Consider the following 13744-nt stretch of genomic DNA (forward strand, 5'->3'; position numbering starts at 1 on the left):
ACAGACCGTGGCAGTATCATTCATTGGCCAGTTTTTGGGACAAAGTGAGGAGGTTGTTGCATTGCTGAATGAGCGTTTCCCTGAATTGGGTTTACAACGAACAGACTGCCATGAAGTAAGGTGGGTGGAAGCCACTGTATTTTGGGCTGAGAATCCTATTGGAACTCCCATAGATGTTCTTCTCGACAAGCCAACTGAACCAGCAACGTTCTACAAAGGCAAGGCAGACTATATGAAGGAACCACTTCCAAAATATGTTATAGAAGCTTTATGGAAGAAGATGATTGAGATAGAGAATATTTGGATGGATATGAACCCTTACGGTGGAAGGATGAGTGAGATTCCTGAGTCTGCAACTCCATACCCTCACAGAGCTGGAAACCTATTTTTTGCTCTATACTATAGCTCGTGGTATGATGAAGGGACTGAGACCACTGACAAGTACGTTCGCTTAACAAGAGAGTTGTATGACATGATGACTCCATATGTCTCCAAGAGTCCAAGAGAGGCCTTCCAAAACTACAGGGATCTCGACATTGGTGCCAATCAGGATAATCATACTAGCTTTGAAGTTGCTACAATTTATGGAAGGAAGTACTTTAAAGGTAATTTGGCTCGGTTGATACGGGTGAAAACCGCGATTGATCCTCATAATTTTTTCAGGCACAAACAAAGTATCCCACCTCTTTAGAGAGAGAGAGAGAGAGAGAGAGAGAGAGAGAGAGAGAGAGTGATGTATGGATAATAAATTCCACCTCATATATATACATATATTGTGAGGATAAGTGGAAGGGAGAGAGAATAAGTAAAAGGTTTAGATGTATCATGCTTGATTTTAATATCGATGTAACCAACATCGATTTAATGTATTGTTAAAGATGATGAATAAACTGAAGTTTTATTTATTTGCAATGATTTGTGCATTTTAAAAGAGTTTTTAACTTTAATGGTCTTCAAATTTATACATGAGTTTCAATTGGGTCTTCGAAGATTGGGCATAGGCTTTTTTTTTTTCCCTCTTTCTTTTATAATAATATTTAATTAGTTATTCATATTTTAATTCAAATGGACGATTTTATAACACTCAAAGGATTCAATTGGAACAAATGAGAGAGTTGGAGATGTGAAAAGATAAAAGCAAATATATATCCAAAGTGAAATAAATACTGATTAATTGAATAGGAAAGAGAACTGTTTTTTTTTTTGGGGAGACATAACAAAAAATGAAAGGTAAATTACCCCGACTAAATCCATAAATCCAAATTAAAAATTTATTGGAACGAACATAGGAGGAAAATCCTTTACTTCTAACCCTAGATTAGAATGAGTTTTAGGTCCCAATCCGAATAAAACTCGAAAAAAATTTCCAGAACTATGAGAATCGGTTAGATCATGCCAACATAAAACAATTGGGAATTTGTACATTTCTTGACTAAACCATCGTTTCTGGGTGGTTTCTTGTTTTTTTGTTTTTGTTTGTGTGTACAATTTGCTTTCTTCTCCCCTTCTATGCATGTTATTGTGGGGGTAGTTTGTTAATTGAACACGCACCGACTTCTCAATAAAAGGCTAAAATTGGTACTAGTGAAGGGGGTAAATTAAAATCTCAATGGACAAATTTAAGACAATAATGATTAATTATTCCTAATAGTAATATAACTAGTCAATAACTAGTCGTAGACCTATGAATAGACAACAGATACATAGATCCAAATCAAATACATTCACAAAACATGCAGACCTAGAAAATTACTAGTGACAATAAGGCACTCAAAAAGATCCGTCAATCTAGGCATCACTTGTGGTAGCAACAACTAGAGTGAAATGTGTATGAACATTCATCAGTATTTCAGAGATAACACATACAGTATGACGCACACCAGAAATGTTTACCTAGAAACCCACCACTTGAAAAAAAAAAAAAAAAATAGGGGCCATCACTCTGACAAGGCAATACACTAAGTCAAGAGAGTCTTACAGAAAAAGTTGTTAGAGTTATATTAAGTTAGCCAAGTAGTCTGAAGCTGGCGTGCCAACTGTCAGTTAGTTAAGTGAGTTTGTTATTAGCTTAGAGCTTAAGTCTTTGACAACTCATGTATTCTGCAAAACCCAAAACTCTATAAATATTGAGTCAACTAATATTGTACAGGATCAATAGAGAGAATCAATAAAAGAAATCCAGAACCTTTTTTAGTTTTCTTCTTCGTTTCCTCTATTCATACGTGACTGGTTATCAAAAGTAACCACAAGATCAAACAATCCTAGGTCTATTAAGGAGATGAGCACTACCTTCTTCTCTAAACTTAGTTGAGCTAGTAGTTTGTTCTTCATGGAAATCCAAAAGAAAATAAATAAATAAAATACCATCAAGGGATTGGAATATTGCAGAACAATGACAACTTGAGAGAGAAACTTTGTGTTCATCCCACATTATCGATACTACATGCTTGTTTTGAACAACATGATTGTTGAGAATGAATACGAGGAAATAGGAGATGAATCTAACGACATAGTATGTTGATATTATGTGTTTGTTTCAAATTTGAAGTATGAAATTGTTTTGCTTCATTTCACATGAATATTAGATTTGAAAAGCATGTAAATGAAAGTTCTCGAAAACACTGCCCAATAGTTATACGATTTGGTTGGTTTTCTCTTCTCATTTGAGCTCCAACCACGGTTAATTGGTTAGACTGCGATTTTGAAGTGAAACCGATTCAAACTGAATTGCATGTCAAGTTGACTAATATGTACATGAAATTCTGCTCCTATACATTATATTTCAATCCCAAAATTGCTCCTTTTGCTTGCTTTTCCATCTTTACTCTTTAAATTTGGTAAAACACAAAACTAAGTAAAAATGGACTAAACTCACTTAAAAACATAGTAAAAATCTAAGAGAAAGATAATAAATATGTTGGAAATAATTGTTATATCAATCCAACCCTATCCATTTCCTCCATTTTATTAATACCAACTATGAGATCCATGCAGCAATAATAGCTAGCCCAACAAACATGTTCAAACAAACTGTACCCTATCCATGCATATAAAGTAATCAAGGGAATGATAACACATGGGCCAACACAAAAATAATTCCGTATGATTAGGTCTTTCATGTATAAACTCGTCGATTTCCTTCAGTTTTTCTTAATAATGGAGCAGGATGAGTTGAATAATAGACCAGGCTTTCCACATTCTCATAATTAAAAGAGGATGAGAACACCGTTGGTAAACAGTCCATCATCTGCAGAAGGAAGACACCCAATATTTATAGAATTGAGATAGGGCTCTGCATTCTGGGCAGGCTATACTCGACAGCGTTAGGATTTATTTGAATAATCCATCTGGCATTCTATTGGAGACTTTTATAAAATTATAAACATCCATCTGTTTTTGTTAATATTAGAGCAGCATGCAATGGATTTAGTGCCCATATTCTATGCTAATATACAGCGGATAGTCCGCCGTCCCCTCATTGGTCCCTGTGCTAAATTAATTAACATTCAAAGATTATTCTATTTGTACATCTGAAAAACATGGTATTGTTGTTTGTATCTTCATATTTCAGGGTCATTTTTAAATGGGCATCCGAAGTTGTAAGACCTTACAAACTCATAACAAACTCAAAAAAAACCTTACATTCAATCTCTTCTCCTTCAAGAATTACGTCGTTAGTATAGATCTGTTCAATGTTGACGTTGTAGACATATATGTTCTCTTTATTATTTATTAAACAAAATGTATTTTTTTATATAAAAAAATGGAATTTAATTTAATTTATAATTAATTATTATTAATCGTTCTCTATTTCTCCACCCAAAAAAAAAAAAAGGAATTAAAAGGCATATAAAGGCTAGAGAATTGACAACAAGTATTTTACTCATAAGATGAAAAATCTTTAAAAAAATGTTCCTTAAATCGGGTTCTTCCTCTTCCTCATACAAACTCTCGAAAAAACAAGGACTCAAATGAGAATGACATCCAGTTGCTTGCCGTTCAAAATGTTGGTATGTTTTGGGGTCATTTTTGCAAATGACATTAACATCCAAGGGTTAAAATTTATGCAAACATCAACTCGCTAACTAGCAAGATGCTCCTCATCAGAGCCGCCTTTGTTGGCAAGAACAATACTGATATATTAAAAAATGAAAAGCCTAAGCTAACTAGCTACGTACTCTCATGTTAAAAAAATGAAACAAGTTGGTGAAGAAAAAAAGAAAAAGTTTAAAGTCGGGTACTTTGGCTTCATTATAAATACTGCCCCAAGTCTATTATCTTGTCACACAGCCAAGACTTAAAGCAGGAAAGGCAAAACACCCCGCAATGAAGTCCCGAAAAACTCTGCTTTTCATTCTCTCAGTCCTTTCACTCTCAGTATCATGGACAACTTCAAAAACAGTTGCCATTGATGGCTTTCTCCAATGCCTTACAATACATTCTCATGCCCACCCAATCCAAGAAGCAATTTACACCCCTCATAATGCCTCCTTTCAATCTGTTTTGTTATTACATATCAACAACCGCAGATATTCTACACCTACAACCCCAAAACCTTTGGCCATTATAACAGCCAAGCATGAATCCCATGTCCAAGCAACTGTGCTTTGTGCAAAACAACATGGATTGCAACTTAAAATCCGTAGTGGTGGCCATGATTTTGAGGGTTTATCTTACACGTCTGATATCCCCTTTGTCATTCTCGACATGTTTAATATTAACTCCATTGATGTTAATCTTGCGGATAACACCGCTTGGGTTCACTCTGGAGCTACTCTTGGAGAAGTTTATTATGCAATTGGTACAAAAACCAACGTTTACGGATTTCCTGCTGGGCTTTGTCCAACGGTTGGTGCTGGAGGCCACATCAGCGGTGGCGGTTATGGGGTTATGATGAGAAAATATGGGCTTAGCGTCGATAATGTGGTGGATGCGAAGATAGTTACTGTGAAGGGTCAAATCCTTGATAGAAAGTCAATGGGAGAAGACCTTTTCTGGGCCATCAGAGGAGGTGGTGGAGCTAGCTTCGGAGTCATTCTTTCATGGAAGCTCAAGCTGGTTCCAGTTCCATCCAAAGTGACTGTGTTCAACGTTACAAAGACCATAGAGGAAGGTGCTACAGATCTCGTTTACAAGTGGCAAACTGTTGCACCCGAGCTGCCTGAAGATCTCTTCCTCAGAGCAATGCCACAAGTGAAGAATATTGATACCAAGGGAAAAAAGACTGTGGCAGTATCATTCATTGGCCAGTTTTTGGGACAAAGTGACGAGGTTGTTGCATTGTTGACTGAGCGTTTCCCTGAATTGGGTTTACAACGAACAGACTGCCATGAAGTGAGATGGGTGGAAGCCACTGTATTTTGGGCTGAGAATCCTATTGGAACTCCCATAGATGTTCTTCTCGACAAGCCAATTGAACCAGCAACCTTCTACAAAGGCAAGGCAGACTATATGAAGGAACCACTTCCAAAATATGTTATAGAAGCTTTATGGAAGAAGATGATTGAGATAGAGAATATTTGGGTGGATATGAACCCTTACGGTGGAAGGATGAGTGAGATTCCTGAGTCCGCAACGCCATACCCTCACAGAGCTGGAAACCTATTTTTTGCTCTATACTATAGCTCGTGGTATGATGAAGGGACTGAGACCACTGACAAGTACGTTCGCTTAACAAGAGAGCTGTATGACATGATGACTCCATATGTCTCCAAGAGTCCAAGACAGGCCTTCCAAAACTACAGGGATCTCGACATTGGTGCGAATCAAGATAATCAAACTAGACTTAGAGTTGCTACAGTTTATGGAAGCAAGTACTTTAAAGGTAATTTTGCTAGATTGGTACGGGTGAAAACCGCGGTTGATCCTCATAATTTTTTCAGGCATAAACAAAGTATCCCACCTTTCTAGAGAGAGAGAGAGAGAGAGAGAGAGAGAGAGAGAGAGAGAGAGAGAGAGAGAGAGGGATGTATGGATAATAAAATTCCGCCTCATATATATACATATATTGTGAGAATAAGTGGAAGAGAGAGAGAATAAGTAAAAGGTTTAGATGTGTCATCTTATGAGATGTGTGTGTCATGCTTGATTATGATATCGATGTAACCAACATTGATTTAATGTATTGTTAAAGATGATGAATAAACTGAATTTCTATTTATTTGCAATGATTTGTATTTTTTTAAAAGGTTTTTAATTTTAATGGTCTCTAAATTTATACTCAAATTTTAATTTGATCTTCAAAAATTGCGCAGAGGCAAAAATTGAAAATGAGATTCTTCCCAGACACACACCACCCCAAACATAGAACAAGCATAAAATCACAGAATTTGCAGAAAAATAAAATCATGTGACTGAAATTGAATTCTATGTGTAAACGAAGGGGCATCCAAAATGAAATTATATTTACACACCATAGTGCAAAAGCAAGACCTAGCAACAAAATTGCCAAAAAATAAAATATTGAAGCATCCATCATAATAAAATTTTGAGAAAGAACTAAGCATGATTAACCTTAAATTATTTTTTTTGGGTCAAAATTGGGAACATGTGAAATAAAATAAAATACGACCTAATTAAGTCTTTAGGTTCTCCATATCGACGTCCAGCCACCACAACCATCCAAATTCGCATTCGGCCAAATAAGGGGAAATTTAGTATCATTTCTCCTTTTCTTTTAAATAATATTAATTATTTATTCGTATTGTAGTTCTGCAATTTTGGCATAATAAGGGATGTATGTGATGGAAATTAAGGTTCCACTCCAAAATCGATTGGTAATAAGGGGAGTAACTCAACTCATTATAAACCCAAGTTAGCTCTCTTAATTTTTTAATGTGGGCAAGGACACTCTTAACACGCCCTTATATGTGTGGCGAACTTTTAGCCTAACACGTGGATAACACATATTTGGTGACGTTGAAGCACGTGTGGCCGTTGTGCCCAACATGTAAAACCTGACTAGGTTCCACTCTAAAATCAATTGGTTTTGAAATGGAACCTCAACTTCCTTCAGCATATGACACCAAAGGAAATAACCCTAATAATTTAGAAATCAAAACCTATATGTTTCCATTTTATTAATACCAACTATGAGATCCATGCAGCAATAATAGCCCAGCAAACATGTTCAAACAAACTGTACGCTATCCATCCATGCATATAAAAAACATCAAGGGAATGATTCCACATGGCCAACATCAAAATAATGCCGTCTGATTAGGTCCTTCATGTATATACTCGTCGATTTCCTTCAGTTTTTCTTAATAATGGACAAGGCTTTCCATACGATGAGTTTAATAATAGACCACGCTTTCCATATGATGAGTTTAATAATCAAAAGGGGATGAGAATATCGTTGGTAAACAGTCCATCGTCTGCAGGATTGAAATCTGGGCAGGCTATACAAGACACTGGCAGTATCATTCATTGGCGTTTCCCTGAATTGGGTTTACAACAAACAGACTGCCATGAAGTGAGGTGGGTGGAAGCCACTGTTTTTTGGGCTGAGAATCCTATTGGAACACCCACAGATGTTCTTCTCGACAAGACAACTGAACCAGCAACCTCCTACGTACACAAGGCAAGTCTCCCATGTACTGCTTCATAGAATCACTTTTAGTGATTTTAAGTGATTATGGGAAGAAATACCTCCCATGTGCTTCTTCTTAAAATCACTTAAAACCACTTAAAGTAATTATACGGAGAAGTGATTATTGGCCTATCCAAAATCACTCCCAAACGAGATATGGATAACTACGTGGGAGGTGCTTCTCCTCAGAAGTGATTTTGGCATATTCATAATCACTCCCAAATCAGCCCTAACTTATCTGTTAAATTTAAAAAGATAAAGCCAACTGAAATTTCACGAACTCTCCAACTGCTTCCGTAAATCCTGAAAACCAAAATAACCACTGGGAACCGCTAATAACTGCTTAGACGACTGTGGTATCACCACACTGCAAAGCAGAACAAAGCGTCCATTTGCCCAGAGAAAAGTTTCAAGGCAACAATAAATTAAATAGATTTGGCATAAAGAAAGAAAGTAGATCGGAATTTGCTCAAAAAAGAAAAGAAAAAAGAAACAAGCATAATACCATTTTTTTTAAATTAAAAAAAACTGCTAGATAGCCTGTAGCAAAGTGATTATTATTATTATTATTATTATAAAATGAGGGCGAAACCCAACATAAACAAAGATAACTAGGACACTCCTGGCTCAACCTATACATGCATCTTATTTTTATTGCATTAAATTCAATGGGTTTGGTGGTATGTCAATTTACAAGTGATTTTAGACACTTCAATAAGAAATTTATGATACAAAAGAAAAGAAATTCCGACCCAATGAGAGGGAGGGAAGTTACGATGTACATGGAAAAACGAGGCTAATGCTTTGTTAGAATGTGAATATTCAATCCAAAATCAAATGACAATGGAATGGAGATGCCCACGACCTTTTTGAATTGATGCTTCCATTTTCAATGCAGGATACTCTTAACATACCCAACGGTATGAACAGCCTAACTTATAACTACAAATAATGATCAAACTAATAACTTATCTTAAGCAGGCCAAACCTTTAGAGAACTACCGGTACGAAAAACCTACTATAGATCCATGGGTTTGGCAATCTACATACAAAATTATTTAATACAATTGATGGAGATCGTGGAAATTTTGAACTTTGCCTACAGTAATTATTAAGTTTATTTCATTGTATTCACTGAGATTTTATGGCCATGCAACATAGAATTGAGAGAGCTCTGCAATCTAGGCTTAGGAAGAGGGCTTTGAAAAGTCCATCTGCTTGTCTGTTGTCTACTTTTCTAATACTGTTAGCATTAATTTATTTATAGATTTTGCTAAAGCTAGAGGAGCCTACAATGGATATAGGGGACACATGTGCCAATAAAAGATGATATTATTGCTTTGAATCATTCAGCCACTGCCAGCTTGTTCTAGAATATTCTTGCATTGCCATCTCCATCTTTTGAATTCTTGACTTCTCTAGAATTGTGTAGAACACAAATGAGCATTATTTTTTGAACAAAAACGTTTGAAGAGAACAATACTTAGATGGGTTTGGCAAAAGGATAAAACAAGAAATAGATGGTTTGGTACATGAGACATGTTAAGTCCAACCTTTAGATAACTACAACTATGGGCCAAGCCTCCATCCTGTACATAACAAAAACTGGAAAAACAAAAAGAATGCAAAACAAGAGAATTATCTAATCCCAACAAAATTTTCTTCACTTTCTTATTTATGACTATAGAAAATCAAAACCTAAAGCCCCCCTCGGCTCCTCCTTTATAGTTGTTTAGACGGAAGAGTTGGAATGCTCTGTTCATTTCTGAAAAAATTCTCAGGATCCACCTCTGTTTTAATACGTACTAATCTTTCAAAATTACCCTTGAAGTACTTAGTCCCATACACTTTTGCTTCATCGTACCCGCCTTTCGAATTCGTACCAATGTCAAGGTCACGATAGTTGTAGAAAGCCATCCTGGGATTCTTGGACACATAAGGAGTCATTGCTACATAAAGTTTTTTCATCAAACTCAAGTACCTTTTGGTGGACTCAAACCCTTCCTCCTTCCAGTTAACTGAATACTGAATCTTGAATAAGTTACCTGCTCTATGTGGAAATGGAGTAGCTGTCTCTGGAATCTCACTCATTTTTCCTCCATAAGGATTCCACAGCATCGTAACTTCTCCAATCTCAATCATCACCTTCCATAAGGCCTCCAAATCTGTCTTTGAAATTGGTTGTTTCACGTAATCAGATTTTCGCTTCAGAAACACTTGCCCTTTGGGGACCCTGTTGAGCAAAACCTCAGGGGAAGTAGTTCCATTCTGGTAGTTTGTCCAATATAAAACTGATTGAATCCAACTCATTTCATGGCAATCTGTTTTCTGCAAACCCAATTGAGGAAAGCTTTGACTCATCAGCTTCAGAAGTCTTTCAGAGTTTCCGAGAAACAAGGACATGAAAGACACCTCGATCGTTCCATTCGCTGGCTTAATAATTGCTCTTATGAACAAATCGTGATCTAGCTTATCAGCAACTTGTTGCCATTTCACAAGAATTTCTGTTGCACCTAGTGCCAATGTCCTTTTTACTTCGAACACAGTCACCGTGGCAGGAACCCGAACGAACTTGATTTTCCAGGCAAGAATGACTCCAAAACTTGATCCACCACCTCCTCTAATGGCCCAAAATAGATCTTCACCCATGGCCTTTCTATCAAGGATTTTACCATTTACATTTACTATTTTTGCATCCACAATGTTATCAGTTGAAAGTCCATATTTTCTCATCATGTTACCATAACCACCTCCTGTGAAATGTCCACCAGCACCAATACTAGGACACACACCAGCAGGGAAGGCATGGTTTTTGCTTTTCATAGAAATTGCATAGAAAATTTCACCAAGTATTGCCCCAGATTGGACCCATGCACTTTCATCCGCCATATCAATATTGATGGACCGGAGATTAAACATGTCGAGAACGATGAAATCTTTTGTATTTCGGGACACATAGGAAACACCCTCATAGTCATGTCCACCGCTTCTTATCCTGATTTCCAAGCCAAGGCTTTTGGCACATATGACAGTTGCTGGAACATGGGATTCATGCTTGGCTGCTACAATTAGCAGCGGTTTCGGGGTTGTCGGGGATATAAATCTGAGATTTCTCACATATGACTGCAGAACAGAGGAAAAAGAGGCACTTTTGGAGGTGTAAATTGCTTCAGAGATTGGATTTGATCGCTGAGAATGTTTGGAAAGGCATTGGAGAAAATTGAATTCAACTGACGATGAATTGGTACATGAGACTGATATCACACAAAAGATTAAAAAAACCGCAGAGAGTAGTATTGCACATTCTAAAGCCTTCATTTTTCCAGGCAATGTTGATGTTTCTAATGATCTCAGGGGTGGGATGGAGATGGGTTTTTAAGCTAAATGTGCCTTAGAAGAGAAGAGGATGAGAAAACTTGCATGGTTTTAGGGTTGGCTGTTGGAGCTCATCTCTTTAGGATTAGTGTATGATTTTTTAGAAGTAATTAAAATGGTAAAAAAAGCTGTGGTTGAATTTGTAAGGTTCATGACTTTCAGTGGATTTATTTTTGTATGATAAAAAAAGGTTCCTAATGATAGAATTTTTGTGGACTGAGTGCCGGTTCTCAAGGGCAGCAAGCAACTGTGTGATTGCACAAGGCCCCAATTCAATTATAGAAAAGAAATCTGAATAAAAGAGAACTGTGGGAATGAAATCTGAACAAAAGATATTTGCAGGAAAGAAATCTTTGTGTAAAGGTTGAATTTGTAAAGTTGATGCATTCTATTCTATCAAGAAAAAAAATAAAGATTTTCTAATACTGGCAACTTTTTTTTTGGATAATAAAGAATAACTTCATTCATAACTTTCACCAATAAACGATAGAATGTTCACTAGTATTACACGTTTGCTCAGTAAATTTTTTTGTAACTTTAAGCACAAGTATTCCGATGTAGCTAAAAACAATTTTTATTGGCCTAATGTCATGTGCTCTGCTGCTAAGCTTCACTTCGTCTGTCTAAAGAGGTGGTATACTTTGTTCATTCCTGAAGAAATTTTGAGGATCAACCACGGTTTTCACACGTACCAATCTATCAAAATTATCTTTAAAAAACTTGCTGCCATAAACCCTAGCAATGCCAAACTCTGTCTGATTATGAAGATTAGCGCCAATATCAATATCCCTGTAGTTTAGGAAGGCCTCTCTTGGGTTCTTGGAGACAAATGGAGTCATCTCTTCGTACAATTTTCTCGAGAAGCTGAGGTAATTGTTGGTAGTTTCAATTCCTTCCTCTGTCCAAGACATATAATACTGAATCTTGAATAGGTTTCCAGCTCTGTGAGGGAATGGAGTGGCTGAGGCAGCAATCTCATCCATTCTTCCACCATAGGGGTTCCATTGCACATACACTTTCTCGATCTTTTGCACCATTTGCCAAATGGATTCTATTCCTTCTTTTGGAATTGGTTCTTTCACATAATCGGACTTACTTTTGAAGAAGAATGTTGGTATATTTGTCCTGTTAAGTAGAACATTGATGGGAGTTCCAATTGGGTAGCCAGCCCAAAATACAGTGGATTCTACCCAACTCATTTCGAAACAGTCTTTGCGCTGTAAACCAAGTTCAGGGAAGCTCTCATTTATCAACCGAAGAAGCTCATCAATTTGACCCAAAAAGTGACCACTGAATGAGACTTCCACGGCCTTTTTCTTCCCCTCTCCATTGCTGACTTGCGAAGTTGCTCTTATGTAGGTGTTTTTAGGCAGCTTAGGAGCAACGTATTGCCATCGGTAAAGGACGTCTAGGGCACCTTGTTCAATGCTTCTTGTAACATTGAACACAGTTACTTTAGCTGGAACTCGAACTAACTTAATCTTCCATGAAAGAATAACTCCAAAGCTTGCTCCACCACCTCCTCTAATGGCCCAAAAAAGATCTTCTCCCATTGAATTTTTATCAAGAATTGTACCATTCACATTAACTAGCGTAGCATCTTCAATATTATCCGCTGAAAGCCCAAATTTTCTCATCGTAGGACCATACCCCCCACCACTAATAAGGCCACCAGTCGCAACAGTTGGGCAAACTCCAGCCGGAAATCCATGAACCTTACTTTTCTCAGCAATTTTGTAATAAAGTTCGCCTGCCGTGGCCCCAGCTTGAACCCAAGCGCTTTCATCTGTGACATTTATTTCAATTGATCGAAGATTAAACATGTCAAGAATGATAAATGGGACAGATGAAACGTATGATAGGCCCTCATAATCATGGCCACCGCTCCGGATTCTAATATGCAAAGCATGTTCTTTTGCACAAACCACAGTTGCTTGGACATGAGATTCATGCATGGCTGCAATAATAGCCATTGGTTTTGGAATTGTAGGTGTTGAATATCTGCGGTTTTGTATGTATGCATTCAAAACATATTGAAAAGAGGTATTTTTTTGTGTGTAAATGGTTTCAATGATTGGATAGGAGGACTCAGAAAATTTGGGAAGGCACTGAAGGAAGTCATTGAGATCCGCATAGGCAGTGGCCCATGAGACTGAGGACAGAAGGACTGAGAGAACAAAGAATAATATTGCTTTAGAGGTTGGCACCTTCATCATTTGTCGAAATATTTTTTTTTTGGTTGAAAACTAAACCGCAGGTTATGGCTCTTCTTCACTTGGTTGGCAGTATTTCTAGAGAAGTCAAAACCACTGAGAACAGTTTTTTATTTTGGTCAAAACCATGTACACAGATAGATATGCTACCAAAGAATTTTATGGGCTAAAAGAGAGATGAACGCCTTGCTAGATCTGCTTACTAATAAGAAAATCTGGCCAAATGAAGAAATTAGTTTCATTGAATTGGAAGGCTTATAAATTTCCAAGGGACAAAATTTAGAATTTTAAGTGGCTTCCAGATGCACAAGGATGTGTTTTTGGGGTTAGGTCAAATCAAATCGTGAGAAATATTGGAGCAAAAATTAGTACAGGTCAAATGTTGGATCTTAGTAATGCTGTACAATGCCATTCACCTTGTAATTCAAAGCTAGTTGGGTAAAGCATTGTCTTAATTATATAATAGGACTTTGTATTTTCACATTGGACATGAGTTACAAACATGAATAAATTTCATTGAAGAATTTTAAAAAATAACATTAATTTAGAATTTAAGGAGTTGTTA

At 36.9% G+C, this 13744-nt stretch overlaps 3 protein-coding genes across 3 annotated transcripts in view; 1 reads left to right on the forward strand and 2 right to left on the reverse strand.

The window, feature by feature from the left end:
- Positions 1–6167, forward strand: part of LOC18780523 (berberine bridge enzyme-like 7) — a 6456-nt gene extending 289 nt beyond the window's left edge. The window contains exons 2-3 of the mRNA XM_007212936.2: positions 4373–5908; positions 5945–6167. Of these exons, the coding sequence (XP_007212998.2) occupies positions 4373–5908; positions 5945–5946 (1538 nt within the window). The 3' untranslated portion in view covers positions 5947–6167. The remainder of the gene's footprint in view (positions 1–4372; positions 5909–5944) is intronic.
- Positions 9314–10909, reverse strand: LOC18779748 (berberine bridge enzyme-like 9). The gene has a single exon (XM_007212357.2). The coding sequence runs from the start codon at positions 10907–10909 to the stop codon at positions 9314–9316; it is 1596 nt and encodes a 531-aa protein (XP_007212419.2).
- On the reverse strand, positions 11533–13179 carry LOC18779169 (berberine bridge enzyme-like 7). The gene has a single exon (XM_007212643.2). It carries the CDS (start codon positions 13177–13179, stop codon positions 11590–11592), a length of 1590 nt encoding a protein of 529 aa, XP_007212705.2. The 3' UTR covers positions 11533–11589.

Source organism: Prunus persica, chromosome G4, assembly GCF_000346465.2.
Source record: "Prunus persica cultivar Lovell chromosome G4, Prunus_persica_NCBIv2, whole genome shotgun sequence".
In the NCBI taxonomy this organism is placed as follows: Eukaryota; Viridiplantae; Streptophyta; class Magnoliopsida; order Rosales; family Rosaceae; genus Prunus; species Prunus persica.